Source organism: Pavona decussata, unplaced genomic scaffold, assembly GCF_977016875.1.
Source record: "Pavona decussata unplaced genomic scaffold, jaPavDecu1.1 SCAFFOLD_79, whole genome shotgun sequence".
In the NCBI taxonomy this organism is placed as follows: Eukaryota; Metazoa; Cnidaria; class Anthozoa; order Scleractinia; family Agariciidae; genus Pavona; species Pavona decussata.
In genome coordinates, this window is record NW_028145497.1 from 252,711 (window position 1) to 276,273 (window position 23,563).

Consider the following 23,563-nt stretch of genomic DNA (forward strand, 5'->3'; position numbering starts at 1 on the left):
GGTTATCTTCAGAAAGGAAGAGAATACAGGAAGGAAGACAAGGAACGCAGACAGTATCCTGTGTAATCTACCATATCATGAGCGATGTCATCAACAGGTTATTCATAGTTGCCGCTTTGATAATAAACAGCACGTAGTTAAGTATCCTTCCGCTCTTAATATGTTTTACCAGTTTGAGGATCCATGTTGTGAAAAGGCTAAAATGTTTGACTAACAATGATAGCATTATTGTTTTGCAAACCACTCTTGCCTTTCCTTTTATTTTCTCCTTAAAAACTAAGAACCCGACTTTCAGTAATAAATTCACTCTAGACATGTTTCCTCACACGTTTCTCGTGTTCTATATGAGTTAAACCCATGTTTCGAGTTGGATGAATTGGTCAACATAATCGAACGTCATAACTGCTTTACGGCGTTTTTGGTCTTCGTGCTCGGTGCGTTCTTTGTTGTATGTCATACTTATTTCATTATACTTGGTGCTTCCGTCTTTATTGTATTCAGGGACGTACGTCTTTATTGTATTCAGGGACGTACCTGTATTTACGCTCATTATTAATACGCTAGTTCCGACCAAATCTTCCCGTCGTTAAGATTGTTTTACCGTTTATAAAAGAAGAAAAGAAAAATTCGACAACGGTCTTTTCTTGTTCCAGTTCAATGCATTCGCGAAAAGTGGGCCTGGGCCTGTTTTAACCGTTTCCCTTCAGAAGACCATTTTGATTTGTCATAATTAAATTGTCCATTTATCATTTATCAAGCCATGAAGTCTATCTAATGCGAGTGACACTATATCCCACAAGATGAAGCCGAGGGAGCCAGTTTCTAAAGCAACTGCGGTACTGCGTTGGTGGGGAGTATTAACGACTGTTTGGTTTATTAAATTGGCCACCGTAAAGAGATTCGAGTGCTGACGTTTCGAGCGTTAGCCCTTCGTCAGAGCGAAGCAAGGATTTGTAGGTTTATGTGTCTACATAGAGAGCTGAGTGCACGGTGCAACACTTGCCCTTTTATTCACAACAACGACAAAATTTCGCAAAGGGATATGTATTAAAATCACTGATCGTTTTACAAACATGTTTTGCCAACATCTTCGAGACGTTGAAAGAACTGACAAGGATGCATCCAAACCAGTCGCCCCTCACTTTGGAAACGTTTTGCTAAGAGGGATTGAGGTTTGCCTTATTAATGTGAATCAACTAAAACGGAGGTTTTTGCATGAACAAATTAACCGTGAAATTTCAAGTAAACGCGTACTTCTTAACTTTTTGTGCCTCAGCTGATGGCAAAAATAAATCTGCTAGGATTTTTTTGGGTGTGTGCAATAAGGAGTAAAAAACAAAGAGCTAAACCTCGAAAGACTGACTTGGGCGCACAAATGTCTTATTTACTGTTTTTGAATTGCTACACAGCAGGAATTTCCTTTTTGTTACTTAAAGGACCGGCCAATCTATTGCAACACCATCCAACATTGTTGAATCCAACATTACTGGACGGTGTTGCACAATGTTGAACGAGGTGGCCAAACGAATGCAATACGTTTGATTCAACACCTGGGATTAAGGGTCTGTCACCAGAAACCAGAATCCTTAGAAAATAAACTTGGCCCTATTGGATTGCCAAAAAATGGTGCAAGACAGATCGACCTCCGCGTCGGACCATCTACTCGCTTTTCCTGGTCATACACGGTTACACTTAACTTACTCCTTTGCCCTTTCTCTTTCTCTTTGAAGAGAGATCGCTTGTGTTTAAAGCTTTTGCCGTTGACAGATTCAAAACTTTGTTCGTTTGCCATACTGTAGCTTGAACACTCACGAGGCAATGTGCGGAGGAAATATGAACAATAAATCATCGCGATGTATGTAGATACCCGCAAAGTAAGCTTAAGGTGGCTGAACACAGTTGCGCGCGCTTTACAGATTCTGTAAGTGATGCTATTAAGCGCGCGCTAGGGTTGTGGTACGCAAATACGGCGGTCGATAAAGTGATCCCTCAATTTCACATGAAATGGATAATAAAGTTAAGTTTTGATCCTAAATAACTAAGTTTCTCGTTTCTGGACTCTTTTTCTTTTTTTCCCGAGCAAAAAAAACATTCACCAAGACCTTTCGCATGCTTTTCATCTTTGCCATGAAATCCAAATAAAACCACGCATGCGCATTTGACCAAAAAATTGCGACTGGTTGTTTTCGTGGAAATGAACTGTTTTCTAAGGAACCGCTCATTAGAGTTCCCAGAAATTTGGCATGAAAATAATTCCCTAAAAGCGTAACTCGCCTACAAAGAGAAACCTAAATCTAACAGAGGATATCTTTACAAAACATTAAAATGCAAAATCAATATTTGCAGGAGATCTCTCTGTCAAAATTACATGAAAATAGTGCAACTGTGTCAGTGTTTTGTGAGTTGTTCTGGATACAAAAAATGGAAAAAATCTAACGAGTACATTTTCTAAAAATAAAGGAAACCTACTATTTGTGGAGGTTTAATAGTTCGCTGCGTTGCCATGGAAACGCTACTTAGCTCAACGAGACGTACGAAAATACATTCTTTCTTAGTTGGTCTTACACCATACCAATTTTGGGCGTCCAGAAATACATAGTTTCCAAATAACGTCTTCTGACATCTGCACACTAAAAAACTGTATTCGGCCACCTTAAGACCTGTTCATATGAGCACGGTTGTATTGACCAGTATGGCTCGGTTTCCGAGATCTCGCCTCGCTACTAAATCCTCTGTAAAATTTCTCGGGTATCTCACTGAAGGTATATTAAATTTCAACAAATTAGACCAATGTTTTCCTTCATCTCTGCTTGGCAAGTTTTGCAACCACAAATGCGAAATGTTAAATGAAATGCAATTTACATTCAGAATATTGTTTTGGTTTATTAATCTACCATTACCAAATATATACATGAGTTATAAATTACACATATTTATTTTAAAGAGCAAAATACGAAAATGGAATAAGGCGATTATGACACCTTCTGAAACTGATACCAAATCCCGGCTTCAAAAACTACATAAACCCCGAGTAAAGGATGATCGAATGGAACGGTATTTTCCAGTTGTTCCGATTTTCTGTAATGTTGGGACAACCTCGCGAGGAATATCAAGTTTATTTCGGAAAATCTATGTTCCATTGGACTTCTCACCCATAATTTCCGGACTTTTTGACTTAATTGCTTTTTTCTTGCTATATGCAGATACCAAATAGATGGGCCTGCTAAAAAGTCATAGTGTATTATAAGTTAATACCATAGTGACCTATCAAAAAATTTCGAGCGGCGCTTCAAATGCTTTTTAAGTAAGACAGCGAATTGCCTCTTAATCAAAAGCGCCCTACGTTATTCTTTGTTTAACTACTATTAACCTGGGGAAACCTACTTCACAGCTTTTTTTATCTTCGATTCTGTCACCTGCGAATCGCTCTCATTATACCTACTACAGGAAATATTCCCAATAGCCCACTCCCCTCCCTCTCCCTCTCCCCCCTCCCAAAAAAACATACTTGCCACCCAAAGGAAGAATTAGACTTCATGCGAAACTTGACGGTAACTAACAGCCTTTTTTTGGAGTTGAAAATCTAATACGAATTCAAGTCAGGGCAGCTTATAAGAAACCAAATGGTGAGTGGCCTCATCTTTAATTGATTTCCTAGAAACCGACAGTATGGGCTATTGAATTCGATATATAGGAAAGTAGAGTACGCCAACTAGTTTCGAAAATTCAAGGACTTAAGCATGCGTGTTTTGCAGTCCAAAAGTAGAAGACTACGGTCAAAGCTTTAGTTATAATTCCTCACAGACTGGTTTGAGTGATATCAGTTGGTTGCGCAGTCAAGGCGTATGTCGTGAGACAGCGTTAACTACATTATTTAGAAAGGTGGCGTTTTTTGTGTAAGAAATCAGGTATTGAGTTAAGTGTTGTCATTAATGAGACAATTGTACCACTTATCACTTAGTACATGAATTCATAGGTCTACTGCATGCCTCATAAAGTCAACAATATGCACGGATATATGTCCATGGAAACCATCTGTTTCGAAAAGGGAATAGTTTTCCGAGAGCAATGCTCGTGGAAAACTTTGAGCCTCGAGAAAAGGATAATGTCCAAGGATTAAAATCCCATACATATCCAGTTAAGACAAAAATAATATGAGTTACAGTATTCATTGTTCATCAAATATTTTCGCTGAAAGCTCGCGTAGGATGGAGACTGAGCGCGCGCGTGGGATTTAGACTTTTCAATATTTGTGGGCACCGCTTTTTGACAAGCATATCGATGTCCTCGTCTAGTTACAACAAACGCTCTTTCTACTTGAAGTTTTCAAATGGTTTTTTCATCGTGTTGAAATTTATTTAATAACTGGTATAATGCTTGCAATTCCGGGGATTTGATTGGCTAAGCAGCCATGGTATATGAGCCATTAATGTTCCCATTTCCAAAAGGCACGGTGATATAATGGTGTTATTAAAAACAACCAGGAAATATTAGAACTTAACAAGACAACGGTATGATAGATACCAAACCGAGAGTCAAAATGCAACCGTGGACAGCTGTTTCAAGCTGGCTGGCTCTGGTCGGCACGGTGTAGCAGCAAAAAGAAGAGTGGTATATTGTTGCTCCACCGTGCTGACGAGAACCAGCCAGCTCGAAACAGATGTCCACGCTTGCATTTTGATTCTCGGTTTGGTCTCCATCATGTCGCTGTCGTGTTAAGTTTTCTACGCAGTCAAATCAGCCTTGCAGTTATTTCAGTTACTTATGTTTATTTTTGGCTGATTAGATCTTTCACAAATCCAGCCTATACTTGCAGCATTTTCGTTCGCGGTTCTTTGCAGTTTATTGTTTACAAGAAATGTTGCTAAATGTTACTGATTGCATTCCAGTATGGAATATATTGCTATCATGATTTCTCGGTCATGGTATTATAGCTGATATCCCATGGCTGCTAAGCCAATCAGAACTCGGAAACTTTCATTATAACTAATTATGCAATTTTAATCACATCGGACATATCACATTGGTGATTTTAGTTGAGAAAACGTATTAATTCTATATTTTGACCAATTACAGACAAGCGAAGATATCTGATGGATTGAGTGCATATATGACTGAGTTTCGTGGAATGATTAAATAACAGCAAGCAGTGGCTACTCAACTTTTTAAAACACATCAGCCGTTGTCAGACGCCCCGCCTGAGAGTAAATCGCAATCGACGACACCACGAACAAAATCAAAAATAACCAAAAGAAAATTCGATCCAGCGCGCGAGCAATCTCCCTCCATGTTTCTTGATTCTCTGCATCTTCATTGGCTGTAACGATAGAAAAGGCCGTTGAAGGTCTTTGCTTCTTCTCCGTAACTTTCCCCATCTCTACATCACCATTTGCTCGGTTTTCGTCTGCTTCTGTTGTTATCCCGGGGTTTTCTACACCGCTTAAAGTCGTAACCGGTGAGGTAATGACCTCCCTCTTTCGTCGTTTTTTTCTGCAGCAACCAATCCCGTTTAAGACTGAGAAGTGAATTTAAAACAATAATTTTAATCAATCAATCAATCAATCAATCAATCAATCAATCAATCAGTTAGTCAGTCGGTCAGCGAGTCAGCGAGTCAGCTAGTCAATCCGTCCGTCCATCCGTTCGTCAGTCAGTCAGTCAGTCAGTCGGTCATTCAGTCGTCAGTCAGGCAGTCTATCAGTAAGTCAGTCAGTCAGTCAGTCAGTCAGTCAGTCAGTCAGTCAGTAAGTCATTCAGTCATTCATTCATTCAATCAATACAAGAAGGCACGGAAACACAAATGTACAATTGTAAAGTATATATATTGAAAGAGGCCTATTTTTCAGTCAGTGAAAAAGGGACACTCGAGAAAAAAGAAAACCCGAGTTCTCCCAACAGAATTAAAACGGAACATCACCGCACTGTTTAACACTTTCTACCAACTAGTACTGAGTAGCTGTAGCTTCTTGCGGAAGTTAGAAAAGTAATCAATAAATAAATGATCATGGATAATTCAACACATAAGACATTTTCCAAAGGGCGTGGAGATGGTTGTCCGGTTGCCCCTGACCTCTCCAATACTGAAATCAACCACTACATGAAATTATTCCTAAATAGATTATAGGTACAGTCACAAACTTTGGTGGCTTTTTATTCCATATTGAATGCAGTAATAAACGCTCAAAGTTCGTCTGGTCAGGTTCCTTCCAATCTCTGTCTGGATGGGGCTAAAAACTTACCTATCAAACAAGTCATAAATCTTGGTGGCTCGGAAGTGGCGTGGTGAGCCATTAGCACTAGCACAGTAGCGGCCAACGCCAGCCCGATTTCAAACATAACCACAATGTAGTAAACCCCAATCAGTGGCAGCGTGTCTGACTGTTCCGGCAACTGTTCAGTGACAACGAGCAAGTAAACGCTGACAGCCAAAAGAATGGTAGCACACAGTCCGATTCGCTCGCCACTTTCCGCCGGGATAAAGAAGCTCACAAGAATCAACATACCAATGATCATGCAAGGCACGATTGAAAAGAGGACAAAGAACATGGGCTTGCGTCCGATGAAAAACGAGATAACAACTTCACGGAATTGCCGGTCTTCGTTGTTGTAGTCTTTGGTTGTGATATCGATGCTCCTCAGTGACCAGTAACCATTTGAAGTGCTGAGTTTTAGTTCTAAGAAAGCAAGAAGGAGTCGGTAACTGTGTATGTGCGTATTCCAGGGCATCAGAAATATAATATTCTGCCAATCTATCTGCAGAATGTTTCGTCTTTAACCGAGAAAATTCGAGACGGATGCTCTGCGCATTCGCGGAAACGAACAAGTTTTCTTACTACATCGGAGTGATGATGATGGTGATGATGCTGGTGGTGGTGGTGATGGTGATGATGATAAGGGTGATGAGTACAATGATGATGGTGGTGGTGGCGATAATGATGATGATCAATGCAGATATCTATTCATAGGATAGGTTTATGCCACCTTACGCATCTGAATAATTAAAACAATTATTCCGCTAACGTGCTTTTGATATGAGGTTATACATAGTGATGCAATGATCCCAAATTTTGGATACAAAGGGGACGTTGGTTCGTGGCCGTGATAAGAGCCCAAATTTACTTTTACAACAGTTACAGTGCCGTGGATACATCTAATGGTAGTTCCTTAAAAAGCCCTTCCCTCAAAAGGTTTTTAAAGCGCTGGATGTGTACTCTTGAACATAAACTAAGTGAAGATCACTTATTAACTTAAGATGGCCTCCTCGTCCTGATTTCCGTACGCTTTGAAATTGCTTGCAAAAGGGCAAAGAATAGCACTGGGATGATGCAGGGTTACAACATTAATCACAAACCTGTTTCTTTCGATAGGCACAAGCATAGGAAACCTATAGTGGGAAGTCTAAGATAAACGTGTTTAATTTTCTTATGCTTTCATTTTGCGCCTATTTGAGTAGTCGATGTGTTACAGTTTTGACGTGCGAATTGGCGTGTGATAAGCAGAAACTAAAACACAAGAACGCTACAGGAGCACTACACTTGATTAGGTAGCTTTTATCGCTCTGAGAAATGGGAGCTGTTTGGCTATTTACGGTGTTCTTATGCTTATCTCGCTAACTACGGAACCAAAATTTGCCAAAACGCATACCTTCCTCGGGATCATCACTCTTCACGGATTTGGTTTGGATGTCCATTAAAGAAGCATCAGCTGTCAGTGAACGAAAGACCATTTTGCACTTTTGTTTGTCGAAGGGAAAGAACTCCACATTTAGATTACACGTGCTTTTGAAGGTGGCTGGAGACACCCAAGTATTCAGTCCGTTATTATTAACCATCACATATGTGCGGAATTTCTCCAAGTGACCTGCCTGAACGACCGAGCCATCAGCACTGAAAAATATTTATCAAGGGCGGATTGATCGAGTTAAAAGAGGGACACAAAGATTGAGTTGAAGCAGGGAGCATATAAAGTGATAAACGAAAGGAAATGGGAAGTCAACTGACTTATAATTGTAAGCTAGGAATTCGTGGAAAAACGTACAAATAAAGGGAATCTTGCCAAAAAAAGCCTCCTCCCTTCATAACTTGAAGACGAATAGGGCTATGAGAATGAACTTTGGAGGTGATATAGTACTTTACGCACATGTCTAGTCACCCTCTAGACTTCATTGTGATTGCTTATTTGCCATAGGGTGGGGCAGGGTCGAATATGATGTCGAGTTAAGACTTTAAAAACCTCTTCTTAGTAAAAGAAACATTTCATGTAGGATTTTGAGGAACGTTTTAATCACAATAAGTAACACATATTGGATGTTCCGATTAACTAAACAGACTAAATATATTTGAATAAGAAACCGAGTTTCGTTCATCTGGATGTCTCTCCTAAGCGGAATCGTTTTTTTTTTTCTTTTCTAAAATCCAAGAAAATCGAACTTACTTGTTTTCCAGCACGACATCTGGAACCCATATCTTCTTTGGATCCACAAAAATACGTTCTATTCCGCCATAATTTACAGGATCCCATTGCAGGAACGGATTTGTCCAACTCTACAAGGCAATGGGTGAGACTTCATTATTCGCCTTGAGTTGAACACTTACGGTTTGTTTGTTTCTTTGTTTGTTTTTATCGACGCATCATTCGACAAGAATTGAAGTTATGCCACCTTAAAGACAAGTTCTGAAACTGTTGAAACGGTTTTTTTTTCTTCAAGTCATGTTTCAATTCATCCCAGGTAGTCGATCTAATTTGCTAATGACTTCAACTCAAAAGTACCCCAAAAGAGCTCACAATTTGGGGGGCATGGAGAAATCCTAAAACACTAAAAACACTAAAACACGTGCTGCAAAATAAAGTGTTTGAATTGGAAAAGACCCAATTTTATTGTGAAGCAATTTCCGGACTGAAAATTGAATTTCGAAGCAATTTTAAATTGGAAATTTAAGGTTCCTTTTAAAACATAAATACTCTTCAGATATCGGAGTTGAAGTTTAACTGGAATACTTAAATCAAATTTGAGGGATGCAGCTGAACAAAAGGATAATAATTACGTTTACTTTGGAGGCGGTTTCATTGACAAGTGCATTAAAAATTGACAATACGATTCCCCATACAAAAATGGTGTCATTTTAACTTCCAGTGTAATCTGGGAACCATCAAACAAGCAATGCAATATGTGTGTAGTGCAGTTTTTTTGCTCACGGCTACTACGAAGACGACTTGATGTAATGGCACGACTTCATATGCAAATGAAGATGATGATGATGATGATGATGATGATGATGATGATGATGATGGATGATGATGATGATGATGATGATGATGAAGATGATGATGATGATGATGATGATGAAGAAGATGATGATGATGATGATGGATGACGATGATGATGATGATGATGATGATGATGATGATGATAATGATGATGATGGTGATGATGATGATGATGATGATGATGAAGATGATGATGATGATGATGATGATGATGATGATGATGGATGATGATGATGATGATGATTGATGATGATGATGATGATGATGATGATGATGATGATGATGGATGATGATGATGATGATGATGGATGATGATGATGATGATGATGATGGTGATGATAATGATGATGATGATGATGGATGATGATGATGATGATGATGATGATGATGATGATGATGATGATAATGATGATGATGATGATGGATGATGATGATGATGATGATGATGATGATGATAATGATGATGATGATGATGGCACAACTATCTGCAATATTGTAAAGACAAATCTTACCTGTTTGATTACCATTTCCGTGGTAATTACTTGAGCTTTATTGTCCTGGCAAGACAGACAAAGGAAAAAAAGAACAACACACACACTTTATCATAGTTGTAAACTGTCAATGGATTTCAGTGGTTCATCAAGTGCCATATTTTTATAGTTGCTGTTTGATTCATGGGTGTAGATTCGTCTGTGTCAGTGTATCGCAATCACCCAGCCATACATACTGTAAATAAAATCGAGATGAAATCATCCCGTATTTGTTCTAAAACCGACAAGACGTGACATGTAGATCAGAAGTACCCTTAAGCCAGATTTTCTGAACGTCATTTTTAAATATATTGAGTTTTTTAATTGAGCTGGATTGGATAATCGTATTTTGAAATACGGTGAATTCATTGCTACAAAATAAAATTGACGTACTCTATCATAAATGTACTATAGATTAAACTTTATTCTAATATTAAAAACTGCCTGGAAAGTACTGCTTTACATTAATACCATGTGTGCAAGAATACAATTAGTCACCGAAAGAGGCTGCAAGGGTATAGGTGATGATCTATCGCGAAACCATTCAGCGAACCATTACTGCTCATAATGATTATGCTTGCCGCAAAAGAAGAGGGTAAGCTGTTACAAAGTACCTCACCTCTATAGCGAAAAATTGTTGCGAGGCAATGGAACTGCAAGTTAGTCACGGAGTCTCCCAAAAAATATTCACCTATGTTACTGTGGTTAATGAATAACACGCTTTGACACTGAGGTGTAAGCCATTTTTTAAAACTGCATGTTCTTTAAAAGTGGATTACCATCGCCTGCTTACCACTGCACTCAACGCCTTGAAATCCACTTTAAAAGTGACATTTATGACATCAGATGGATTTAACACTGGACGCACCATTCTGTCATACTCCTTAAATAGCGTCTGCCTCAACAGGTATTCTGGTTCTTGACTCATATTTTTTCTCGCCTGCCCCAAAACGTCTTAAACACAAGAAATGAACCTGTAAGTAGATAAGCTGATCCTCTGATGGAAAGAGGGGCAAAAATTACGATGGAAGGACGCAGTAATAAAATTCATTCACGACAGTGAGACCGGGATTTTTTTCTCTCGAGATTTTTTCTCTCCATTCTGTCATACTGTTTAAAAAACGTCTGCCTTAATACGGCCTTATCACGGTTTTTGAAGCCGTTTTGACGAGTAGGCAAACACGTCTTGAAATAACAGTGTCATGGAAATCCGATGTCCAATAATTTTCATAAAACATTGCTCCTGAAAAATTCATGAATTGGAAACTTTTGGCACTAGGAAAAGGATTTAAAAAAAAGGAGGATTGTAGCTGTGCCACAAAGCGTCCAGTCGTGTTTTGAACTTTCCATACATTTCCCTGTATTTGTTTCCCGGGAACTACTTTTAGTAGCAGTTCACGGCTGTATGGAAATGTCAAAACGCAACTAGATGCTTTTTTGCACAGCTACATTCCTCAGTTATTCTCTGTAAAATCCTTTGCATAGTGCCTAAAGTTTTCAATTCATGAATTTTTCAGAAGCGATGTTTTTTGAAAATCATTTGACATCTGATTTCCATACAAAACACAGTTATTTCAAGACGTGTTTGCCTACCCTACACAATGGCGTCGAAAACCGTGATAAGGCCTATTGATATTCTGCTGCTTGTACCATTTTGTTTTGCTCTAAAACGGCTTCAAGAAATGAATGTGTAAGTAACTAAGCTGATCCTCTGCGAGGAAAAGGGGACAAAAAATACGAAGGAAGTTGTTTAGATCGGGATTTTTCTCGTCGCCTGGGGCCGGAAGAGATGGATCCCTAACTCTACTCGAAGAACATGATTCTAACTTTTCACAGCACAGGGTGAATCCAAAATGGCTGACGATCCTCGTCAATTATTTCGAAAACTCAATTAGTTACATACATAAGAAAAGAGACTAGCGAACGCTGTCGAGAAGAAAATCACAGAATTCTTTAATATGAAGAAATTAAAATATCCTTTACTTCAGTTGCGGTTGGCTACAGTTGAAAACATTGCTAGTCATTCTTGGATCTGTGCGGTTTATTCCTTTGCGAACAGCATTGTATGTCTGTTACAGATTTACAACAATGATTCTTGTACAACAAGCGACACAGACGTGTTTCAAGATTGTTGGCATTCGTACCAGACTGTTTATTAAGTAATTTTGATGTGCCTTAAATATTTCTCTTCAGTGTTCGTATTAGAGTGGTTCAACTTTATTTTCCAGCCTCCTGCAAACGTTCAATCACCCCCCCACCCTCCCAATTCCCCGAAGCCGAATCCTGGCCACAAAGTTCCCCCAGGCTGCCAGTAAAAGCATAAGTTGTCTCCTCGCACAAAGCGTCGCCGAAGCTATTGAGTGCAGAAACCGGAAACACTAAAGTTTGGCATTCAAATTAGGCTCCGTAGAAGCTAAAGTGCTTTGTTGCGGTCTATTTGTATATTGGGCCGTCAAGTATGACCGCAAACTGAACGCATATTGACCGAGAAGCGTTCTGTTTGGTGCTTATATTTGCACAATGGGAGTCAGCGTTCAGACGTTTTCCATTTCCTTTCCTTCACATAAGAGACAACTGCATGCAGGATACTCTGGTAGAAATAGGAATTAAATTGGCGTGTTACCCGGCGAGAGGAGCGAAAAAGGCGTCTGCTCTCACAGGCCAAGTCCTTGGAACATTTTCAGTGTTTTGCATAAGCAGCATGCGCATAGCAACAAGCACATGAAAACACGCACTATTCATCAACACATTTTTCATTGGCACATCAGTTGATTCAGTGGTTATTTTGGAAGACAAGGAATGCGGACATAACCTGAAAACCAACAACATCGAATATATTTCCATGGATACAAGCAAAAACACTTAAGACCAGTCCTCAAGGTTACATGTATTCAATTCACAACTCTCAAGATGTGATAAAGAGACAATTAGCTTTCTAGGAATATTTCTTTCTTTCCTCAAAGATAGTTTTCCGAAGGCATTGAATACTTTCTCGTTCAATGTCATGAATGCAGTCGGCGAAAATGAACTTTTGCAGTTGTAACTAATCCCCTCCCCCCAGTGCAACCGCAATTCGATTATTGTTTATTCTCAGAGTGAGAAGTCTTGTCCAATTAGGTGGTGTTTTAGATGTTTCAGAAGGCTAAGAATTTGGCCATTGCGGTGGATGACCAGCAATATTTGACTTAATTCTTGGATAGAGGTTAAAATAGAAAAAGAAAAAGAACTGGCCCCACAAAATTTTAAGAAATTACATGGTTTATCTGTTGACTAATCTTAATTTAAGCAGCGATGATAGCTTTGATACTAACTTCTTTTAAGAAATGTTACTATTTTATTTCTGGTTATAATACATGGATCTTTAACGAATAGGCTTTTTATTAGGTTATAGTAACTCAAAGAAGAACTTTGACTTCAAATACCATCTTACCAAACTTCATGATATTTGATCAAGAAATTACATAAGGATTTAGGTTTACAAGTCGATTTTATTCTAAAATCACGGTAGCCGATCGACAAAAGTAATGGCTAATAAGAATCAGTACTGAAAACACGTCATAGGAGTGAGATAAAAACATACAAATTAGGCAACCCACATGTAATATTTTGCAGGTTTAATTCTCGATTTGCGACATGTAAGTGGCGTTGGTTAAAAGCATTAGAATCCCAATGAACTTGTTACTAATGTGTTTTTGTTTCCCTAAACTAACGGTTGAAGAGATTGAGGTTCTTAAACTGGGACCAAAGCACGACCTAGCAGTAAGATCAGCCGAACAGGAAATAATTGTAATTGATTAAGCGTAAGGGAAACCCTATGGAAACTGACCACCTGCGATGATGAAGTCTTAACCTCTTTTCAGTAGTGTTATAGGGCATTTACTTATATTACGACCTTTTAAAACATTTTTTCAAAGTTTTAAAATGCCCGAAGTCGCTCGAAAATACGGATGGGAAAGCTGATCAATTATCCTGATTTTATTGGTTAAATTCAAAACGCAGCATTTCTCCGCAGCCGGATGACACTTGAAATTTTGGCTAAATCTCAGTGATCACCATTAGCCTAGTGCAGGAGTGCTCAATAGAGCCGATATGAAATATATTCGCTCCCCAGGCTACATAGAGCTGGCTGGGAATTCTTGGCGCTAACAAGATACTTGCTGGGAAACGGGCTTTGGGCGGCAGGTGAAATTCGTGAAATTCCTTATTTCGTGTTATTTAGCTAGTTTGATGCTGGATGGTGGCCTTTACCTGATAAATATTATGAAAGCTATGATATTAGTTTTTGGTGTTCAACTTCCTGAGCCACAGTGGTTGTGAAAACCTTCGTAAATTATAGCAGGTGGACATAAATTATAGCAGCCAGGGAAAGCAAGATTTTTTTTCATTTCGTGAGAGGAAAAAGTACCCAAGAAATGAAAACAAAAGGGAAGAGAGAGGAAAAAATCCAAGGCTGTTTTAGAAATCTTTTCCATGCAAAATGGAGTTGAAATTTCACGGCAAGATTTTAATAACAAAAGTAACAGTATGGCGGAACACAGTGTTTTGAAGTAAGCGCCTTTTTCATGCCGAACACAAAATTGTTGAAACGTTAATCTCAACGCAGCACAGACACCACATAAAGGTTTTTTTTTATTCGTCTTAAATTTTCAGTTTATATTGCAGCACAGGTAACCAAAGCGTATGTGACACAGGTTACCATGCAAGCGTGATTTAAGACTTTGTATGGAGTTAAAATTAAATCAAAATTTAGACAACAATATTCCCACAAAACTCACCAAAAATATAATAAAGTCTGAAAAATCTTCCCCGGTGTGTTTTGCTGTGTTTTCAATGCTTCTCAGTGCTTCTAAACGCTGTTTAGAGCGGTTTATCTCTCAGCAGCTCTTCCACGTGCATCACTGCATTATGTTAATGACAAGGTAGGAAACTGAAAGTCGAATTTGAATAAAATTTGGCCCGTCATTTGAGGAGAGCACTTCGAAAACCTCGCTAAAATTTGCTTGAAACTTAGGCACTCGCTTAACTGTCTCTCCATATGGCAAGAAGGATGATGTGCGGTCCTTCCTGAGTAGATAACTTTCGGCGAAGTTTATTTATTGAGACACAGGCCTTCGTTGAAAACAAAGTTCATTTCAAATTGGGTGCCATTTTTGCCGCCGACAGAGCCGTGTCGCTGGAATGTTGGAACAAACTCACGGTCAAACCTAGGCACGAGTACTAAAATGTGCCCAGCCGGGGAAATCCACGGGAAGCCTTTGGCAAGTAACAAACCACACAAGCCCCCTCCCGGCTAAGTGCAGTTCTGTACCAGCCAGCCGTGCTTGGCGTGACAGCAAGAAATGTCTCTTGGATTGTATTGACTGTGACCTACCGAAACGACCAAACACGCATCGCCAGATCTTTTCAAACGACTCAGATTACTTTTCCTTCCTCCCTCCTGCTCGCAATAAATAAGCCGGTAATGAGAACTTCGAAATACAAAAGGTTTAATGAGCAAAACAATGACCTTACACGTGTGTAAAAAATGTTGCCGTTCTCGGCGAAACAACAACTTTGCGAAATTCAAGGTTTTTTGGAGAACGTGCATACAACAGATACAAAGACAAATTTTTAGTTTCTTTCAGTCAGCTTTTATTCAATTAAAGCCAACTCGTAAGTTACGAGTTGGAAAATCGCGAAGTCAATTCACAAAAAAAAAGTAATAATAATAATCCAAAAGTCAATTCATATTCTCAAGAGACGTTTCTTGCTGTCACGCCTAGCACGGCTGGCTGGTACAGAACTTCACTTAGCCGGGAGGGGTGTGTGGTTTGTTACGTGCCAAAGGTTCCCCGGCTGGGCACATTTTAGTACTCGTGCCTAGGTTTGACCGTGAGTTTGTTCCAACATTCCAGCGACACGGCTCTGTCGGCGGCAAAAATGGCACCCAATTTGAAATGAACTTTGTTTTCAACGAAGGCCTGTGTCTCAATATATAAACTTCGCCGAAAATTATCTACCCAGGAAAGACCGCACATCATCCTTCTTGCCATATGGAGAGACAGTTAAGCGAGTTCCCTAAGTTTCAAGCAAATTTTAGCAAGGTTTTCGAAGTGCTCTCCTCAAATGACGGGCCAAATTTTATTCAAATTCGACTTTCAGTTTCCTACCTTGTCATTAACATAATACAGTGATGCACGTGGAAGAGCTGCTGAGAGATAAACCACTCTAAACAGCGTTTAGAAGCACTGAGAAGCATTGAAAACACAGCAAAACACACCGGGGAAGATTTTTCAGACTTTATTATATTTTTGGTGAGTTTTGTGGGAATATTGTTGTCTAAATTTTGATTTAACTTTAACTCCATACAAAGTCTTAAATCACGCTTGCATGATAACCTGTGTCACATACGCTTTGGTTACCTGTGATTGCAGAAACCCAAAGATGTGATGCTGGAATCTATCGTGAGAGACTGAAACCGACTCATGCTTTTGTTTATATTTATATTCTTGAGATTTTGGAATCAGTTTGCTCATGCTACGATAGTGTAACATAACGGTTATCGTGAACATCAATCAGTGTTATAGTCTCCATCGTATTCTAATTAGTTTTTCTTCAAGGCTCAATGTTCAGTGTTGCGCAAAATTGTAATGATTCATGGTAATCTAATGGACCAAAAACGCCTTCCAGTTGATTCAAGTTGTCAATCCCTGGCTGAATTTTTTCAATACTTGCGAACTTTTCTCTCACAAAGCTTCTGTGTTCAGACACAGCCAGCACCCTGTAGCCGTGTACTTCAAGTTACTTTACCATCAAGAGCCGAACTTTACCTTTCATCTGTTCTACACATATTTGGTTTTATCCTTGGTCCACTTCACACGAGCAGTAACTTATTAAAACTTTTAGCTATTTAATTAACTTCCAAGACAAATAAGGTTCAATAATAGTGGTGTCGTGTACTCCTTTCAAACCATGCCTGACCTCAAACGTGTGCAAGCCCCTGGGTCTCGCCTGATCGTCCAAAGACTCAAATAGATGGGTAGACAAAAACGCAACTGAATAAGATATTATAATCTCTAGACATGAAAGCGTCTTAATGTATCAACTCATCTCCCAGTTGCAATGTAGTTAATGAAAGCCTTACAGGTGTGAGGCGAAAGAGCAAATGACTGACTTACCAGAAGATCGAAGAAAAAAGAACAAACAAATATAACCAAACCTCGCCATATCTCCCCGATGAGAACTGAACTTTAGCATGTTTACTAGAGACGGTAAGCACACAGCAAATTTAAGCGTTTTTCATGCTTATTATAACCGCTTGATGCGTTTACGTAATTCATGCCTCCGAGTAATTAACAATTCTTTAACCAATACGTGACCCGTAACGGGTGTTTTATTGTTACAGCAGGAAATTTGTGCTCGGCTACCTGGATATGACGAAAACATCATATTTATAGCACAGTGTCAATGTGATGTGTTTACGTTCGTTTTATGATTAGTTCACGCTACGGAGGTCGTAAAAAAACAAAACAAAAAAAAAACCGTCCCCCTATTTACTATTTATTAATGCTCTCATTTAAATTTTTAGTGAATTCTAAATCAATAACCAACTATTTTCTTCTGTCTCTAACAATTCCTTTTTCCTGCTTTTGACGAGTTTCAGTGCGCATAAAATGAGCATGTTTTTAAAGTGACTCAGCACAATAAGATGGAACAATATCGCACAAAAACATTGCTTATATTCGCGCTGTATGATAGCAAGGTCACGTCATTTCTCATGGTAACCACTTTAGAAGTCATAAACATGATCGAAGAACTTACTAACTTCTTCCTGTTTATAAAGCTAGTCGCTGTTACGTGGGAAATAGTTATCTGCTCGCTCCTAAGGACGGTACCTCCTTCTAGCATGGTATTTTTGTGCGGTTTATGACTATGCGGAAAAAGCAGATCTTAGCAAGGGCAATTGAAATCCCAAATTAAAATTGGATACAACAATTCTAAAAAGCTCTAAAATACAAAGCAATGTATAGCGTTGTTTGTCAAATTGAACGTCAATTATCTTTGATAAAATGCATGGTTACTTCAAATTTTCTTTTTGGGTACCGATAACCCTTGCTAAGATATGCTTTTCCTGTACATTTATAAACCGTGTAAATATGTCCCTGTATTAGTAGACGTCGCCCATAGCTCGCCCGAGCTTCTCAAACCATCCCGAGATGCGCAAAACATATGCGCAGTAGCAAAAAGAAGCACTGTCCTTAATATTTTCCAGGTTGAGGATCCATGTTGCGAACAACTCAATGTTTGACTAACAATGATTACATTATTGTTTTGTAAACCATTTTTTTATTATTATTTCTTCAGGGGCCACATGCACGAAGCTCCCCTAATTTAACATGTGTCCTAAGTACTGTTTCTCAACCATTTGTCTGTTGTTACTCCAATATTATAGACTATTGTTAATATAAGAAACACTTCTTAAGATATATCCTAACTTTAAAGAGGCTCATGAACCGGTCTGGCCCCAGACTTCCAGCAACGACCACTGCCGCTGCTGTAATTCAGTCGTTGACTGCCTGCATCCGCATCTTGATTTATATTTTCTTTTACGCCGTCGCTTATTGTTGGCTGCTGAAGTTCTGGGAGACCGCTTCAACTCATCATCTCTGTGGCACAGTTTGTTATAAAGGTCTTAGCAAGTTTGTTCGAAGAGGACCCACCTTGTCTAGGGTAGGAGGGTTATTGAAGACACCACCTATCTCATGAACATTACCGACAAAATTTTATTGGCATGAAAAGTTGAGTTGACACGGAAATATTCAGCTAGCAAGAGTCAGCATTGCTATATGAACAAGAAAAGCGAGGTTTGATACTCATTATCAGTTTTTACTGCTGGATAGAGAGGTGGCTATGCAATAAAGACACCATCTTTTGAGGTTGAGGAAGGGGGAAGCAGACAGAGACCACCATCTATTTTGTGGTATAGCAGTTTTGATTACTTCGGCTGGGCTGTGATTGATTTTGGATGCGGAATGGTCTGCCAATACTGTTACAATCGTATCTTACCCTATTCTCATATGTTGGCTATGAAAAAAATAATAATAATAATAATAAATAAAATAAAGAAACTTTCAATATATGGATCGCTGGATCCAGCAAAACTACGAAAGCTACTACAAAATTGGCTTTAACACGTTTATAATCGGGCAATCATTTTCAAGAAATACTGGCTCTGTGATGACCAATGATTACCACTCTCCGACGTTTTGTTGACTAAGTAGCCGCCTCACGGCATTAAATTGATAGTTTTTAAAGATTCATACTTCTGTTTACTTTTCTTTTACTCCTAACAAGAAGAATCCGTGCGTGTTAATGGTTTTCGCTCCTTCCTCCCTTCCCGACCGGCAAATAAGAGATTTAATTCCCAAGGAAACATGCATAACCGTTTACAATAGGCCAGTTCCACCAGAGTTTGACTATTGTGATATTGTACGGGATAATTTGTTGGTGACCTTGGCTGAAAGACTTTAAAAGTTACAAAACCGGGCTGCTAGAGTTATTACTAGACAGGGGTGTGATTACATCAGATCTGATGACATCCTTTATAATCTGAGATAGATAAAACTAAGCTAGACGTTTTAAACACAAAGCGCTCATGATGTACAACATCTAGAATAACAATGCACCTATCTGTCTGTAAAAGCTTTTCAAACCCGCAGTAAATACAAAATACAGTGGAAGCTCTCCTTGTGACCACTATTGTAAGCGACCAGCTCTAGTTATGATTACCATTGTAAAACCCTGTTTGAATTGTCATTTGAACCCTGTAATCAAAAGTTCTCGTAAGCGATCGCTCCCATAAGCGGCTGCAACCACTTTTGGAAATTACAAACTGGTCTCTTTCTTTGTTTTTAAGCTCCCGTAAGCTACTACATTCAGATACGTATTACGGCAACTCAGTATACACTCGTGATCACATTTACAGTGATATAGCACTGCGTAATAATGTTCGAATCTAAAATTTAAGATGATTTACGGCTGGATCAAGAGTGTTACCCTGAGACCGAGGTAGAAAGCTTTATACCAAAAGCTCTGGTAAGTGACCAGCTTCTATTGTCTCAGCTTTTGGTCGCTTACGAGAATGCAATCAGTCGTAAGCGACCAGCTGAGGTTGTCGCTTACGAGAGCTTCGACTCTTGGAAATAATGACAATAAATTGCTTGTTTGTAAACTGCTCGGACTGAACACATGAAAAGAGCTTTTGCTTACAACGGCGCTAATTCGAAGCTATGACTGAATGACCTTCCACGTTCTATGAAACAGGCGATAAATATGTCGTCGTCGTCCATCAGACGAGAGCTATCATCTGTTAAGCCCTCGCCATTTTTTACATGTCAGTTCGTAGAATGCCCTCATGTGTCACGCCGAAAGCTCAAAACAAGAAAAAAAAGTCTAGCAATATAATCAGACTTTGTGGTTGAATATCTCACACGGCATCCCAACAACCCAGGAGTAATATACTTAGGTTGATTTAGTGATTTGAAACCTTTAAACTGGGCAATATCGAGTTTTATTGCATGAAAACAAGTTAAAATGCATGATTGTACGTTTTACCTCCATTTTAGCATATGACAGCATTGTTTGGGTATTGGGAAGTTTCACGGACTTCCTTCATTCCAAGCGTTCCAAAAGCAAACGTAAAACGCTGTTAATAAACCGCTCAAAGTTGAAGATGTATTACATTTGACGATGCATGTTTCATTGCTTCTACTTCTTTTTCTATTCTATTAATAAACGGAAAATTATGGAACACATTTAAACTGCAGTGATTAGTTTTTGTGAGGCCAAATGTTCCACTGGGAATGAAGGGGATGAGTGTGAGCGAGTGACAATTAAGCAAAACGTTATCCAAGAAACGCACACTGCAAACATGGTTTCGGCAGATCCTTCAAGCAAAATATTTGTAGTTGCCCAGAATCGTGGCGTGATTAAAAAAACCTTATCCGTCCCTTTCAGAGCTCAATTTGACACTGGTACCTCTTATTCATTTTTCCTGGAAGATGTACGGCATATTTTGCCAAATTTACTTGTCGCGATAATTTCTTCGAAGTTAATAAGTAGTTTTGTTTGTGTTTGTTCGAAACTTTCGTGTGCTCATACTGCCATTAGAATGTGGCCTCACCCACTCAGCCAATGAGTGCCCAGTATTTGTATGCTTTGTGTTCAATAAACTCTCGGAAATTACGTAAAGTGGCGTGGTCTTTGAAGCACAGGGAAATTGTGGGGTAAAATAAGAGCTAATTAGTATGCCCCATATAGAGCATGCTAATGTATTTGATAATTTTGCTGCAAATACACGCTATTAATTAACTAAAGCAACAGGTAAACTTGCAATAATAACAGCGACCATTTTCTTCGACGATGTTTCTTTACCTAACTTAAGCTAGAGATTTTAATATTACTAAAATAAGAAACCAATTCCTTAACAATTTTTGGGTATAATTAAAAGAGAGATTGCTCTCACCGTGTCGAGTCTTTTTTTTTTTTTTTGAATTCTATCTCCTTCCCTTTGCTCAATTTCGTTCACTGTGGTAGGCTTTTGGAATCGTGTAGTTTTACTGAATTCATTTTCCAAGTACTCGGATATACTTGTGCACTCAAAGGTAAGTAACGCTGGAGTGACAAGGACGGCCTTAAGTTCCACGAGCTCAGTGTACTGGCTCGTAGCCGAAGCAAATTAAGGTTACTCCATACCTCCAGAGATGTCTTCAGAGGTGTCTTGCGTCTAAGCGATGTAGCGCGTTCCATTTAAACTGTAGATACCTAAACCCTTATATCAAATTAAAGCTATAGAGCTGGCTATCAAACTAAACCAAGAATTTTGAAATAAAACGAATTGCCGAATTTTTGGCTCTGTTTTCTCGCAAATTTGGACAGTAGCTGGTTTAACATATAAACAACAAAAACTTGTCTGCGAATTTTTTCTTTCGGAATACTTTTTCTCCGAGAGCGATTTTTGTACGATCACTCCACATTTTTTCCCTCTTATTTCGAAAATGCTCTATAACTTTTCATTGCGATTGAATATGGCAAAACGCAGCCAAGTTTTTTTAGCGCTTTGGGTCCGGAAACTGAGGAGCAAATTAAATTAGCGAAAAACAAAATTCGCTTTGACTTGTAGCTTTAAAAAGGTGATTCGGAAGCTCACATTTAGAGGTCGTAAAAAATTCGACAATTCATTTTATTTCAAACTTCTTGGTGTAGTTTGATAGCCAGCTCTATAAGCTTTAGGTTGATATAGGGGTTTAGATATCTACAGTTTAAACTGGACGCGCTACATCGCTTAAACGCGAGACACTTCTGAAGGTATAGGGTAACCTTAAATGAACCATCAAACAACAAAGAATTAACAAAGCTCTAATGAAAGAATGGCATTGCCATTCATAAAACTCTACCAACATTGCGGCAGCGCCTAAAACAAATTAAAAACGTGATTCCGAAGTGTGAATGACACAATAAAAATATGCTCATAAATAGAAGCTGCATGAAATATGGAGTCTTCGTGGATGTGACCATGTTCTAAGACGGTTCATTAGTCGCATGTTTCTTATGGGATATAATATCACTCACATTAGATAGAAAGCCACTCGGGCGCTTCTATCTATGCTCGGGCACTTTATCCCATGCAACACTCGCGCTCATTGTCTTGACTGACCCTTCTTAGCAGTCATTAAGAAGCGCAATAGTTTTGTAGGATGCCTCAAGGGACAAAAATACCTATAGAATAACAGAATTTGATTCTTTTGTCTGTAGAGTATCTGCAAATTAAAAGCCTAATCACAATAGCCGGTTTCAAAGGACCCGTCACTTTTGTCATGTTTAACATTGCGTTGTTATTCGCTGCAAAGAGTGACTGAAGAAGCAAAACGCAAACGTATTTGTTTCAGCAAAGTCACTCAATATGATACGCTTCATTTTGAAGATGGCTGTTCTACTATTCTTGTTGCATAACACAGGTGAGTGACAGCTGTCTGTTTTATTAGAGAAGTAAATTTATATTATCACATGTCACTTTGATGCTTTGTTTTTGTTTTTGCTGACTTAAACTCGAGTGCATAGAGTTGTGTCTACAAACTAAGGTAATTTTAAACAGTCGGTCTCAAATGTTAGCTTCTGGGAGCGCTTCAAACGTAAGAGTGACCACAACCTATGAGTTCCCTCCTAGTGTAAATTAAACACAAACGAGAATTTCGAATGTGGGGCGCTTGCACAATAGAACACTGAAAAAATACCATCCAAATGTCTTAAACCGAGTACCGCGAGTACAGCGACTGAATGATAATTCAAAAGGAAAATACAAGGATCAGTGTGAAGTACATGAGAGTTGCTCGGCATATCAATCGGAGTCCATCATTGTCGACAGGTTACTGAGTGTCTCAAGTTTGGCGGTTTCTGTTTCAGTCGATTTTGCACCACCAACCGCCATAAATTAGATATGGCGCGTAAAAGGGCACGGCGTCTGAAAAATTCCTTAATGGTTGGCTTCTAATCAGCTCACGGTGACAAACCACTCTTCCGGTTTGCGTCTTAATGATTCTTTTGCAAGTACCAAGCCCAGACTTCTAGTTAATACTGAATATTTCGAATGTTTCAGGCGATTCGATTCTTTGTTAAGCTTGTTTACATGCGCCGAGCGTTTGTTCGTTGGTGCCAATCGGCAAAATCAAACACACATAATGTCTTTGTTTTAAAATCTGAATTGACACCTAACCTAATCTCTTGAAACC

General features: G+C 38.9%; 1 protein-coding gene across 1 annotated transcript; it reads right to left on the reverse strand.

Moving 5' to 3' along the window:
• Positions 1-3,520: 3,520 nt before the first annotated feature.
• On the reverse strand, positions 3,521-17,038 carry LOC146476124 (neuronal acetylcholine receptor subunit beta-3-like). The gene is made up of 7 exons (XM_085114949.1): positions 16,955-17,038; positions 10,591-10,751; positions 9,780-9,824; positions 8,434-8,543; positions 7,645-7,886; positions 6,240-6,674; positions 3,521-5,515 (listed from the first exon to the last, which is right to left on the reverse strand). Exons 1-7 carry the CDS (start codon positions 17,031-17,033, stop codon positions 5,166-5,168), a joined length of 1,422 nt encoding a protein of 473 aa, XP_084971075.1. The 5' UTR covers positions 17,034-17,038; the 3' UTR covers positions 3,521-5,165.
• Positions 17,039-23,563: the final 6,525 nt, after the last annotated feature.

Coding starts and splice junctions, on each gene's coding strand:
- LOC146476124 (XM_085114949.1), bottom strand. CDS start 17,033: ATGCTAAAGTTCAGTTCTCATCGGGGAGATATGGCGAGGTTTGGTTAT. Junction 8,544..9,779: donor CGGAAATGGTAATCAAACAG/GTAAGATTTGTC, acceptor ATTGCCTTGTAG/AGTTGGACAAATCCGTTCCT. Junction 7,887..8,433: donor GATGTCGTGCTGGAAAACAA/GTAAGTTCGATT, acceptor AATATTTTTCAG/TGCTGATGGCTCGGTCGTTC.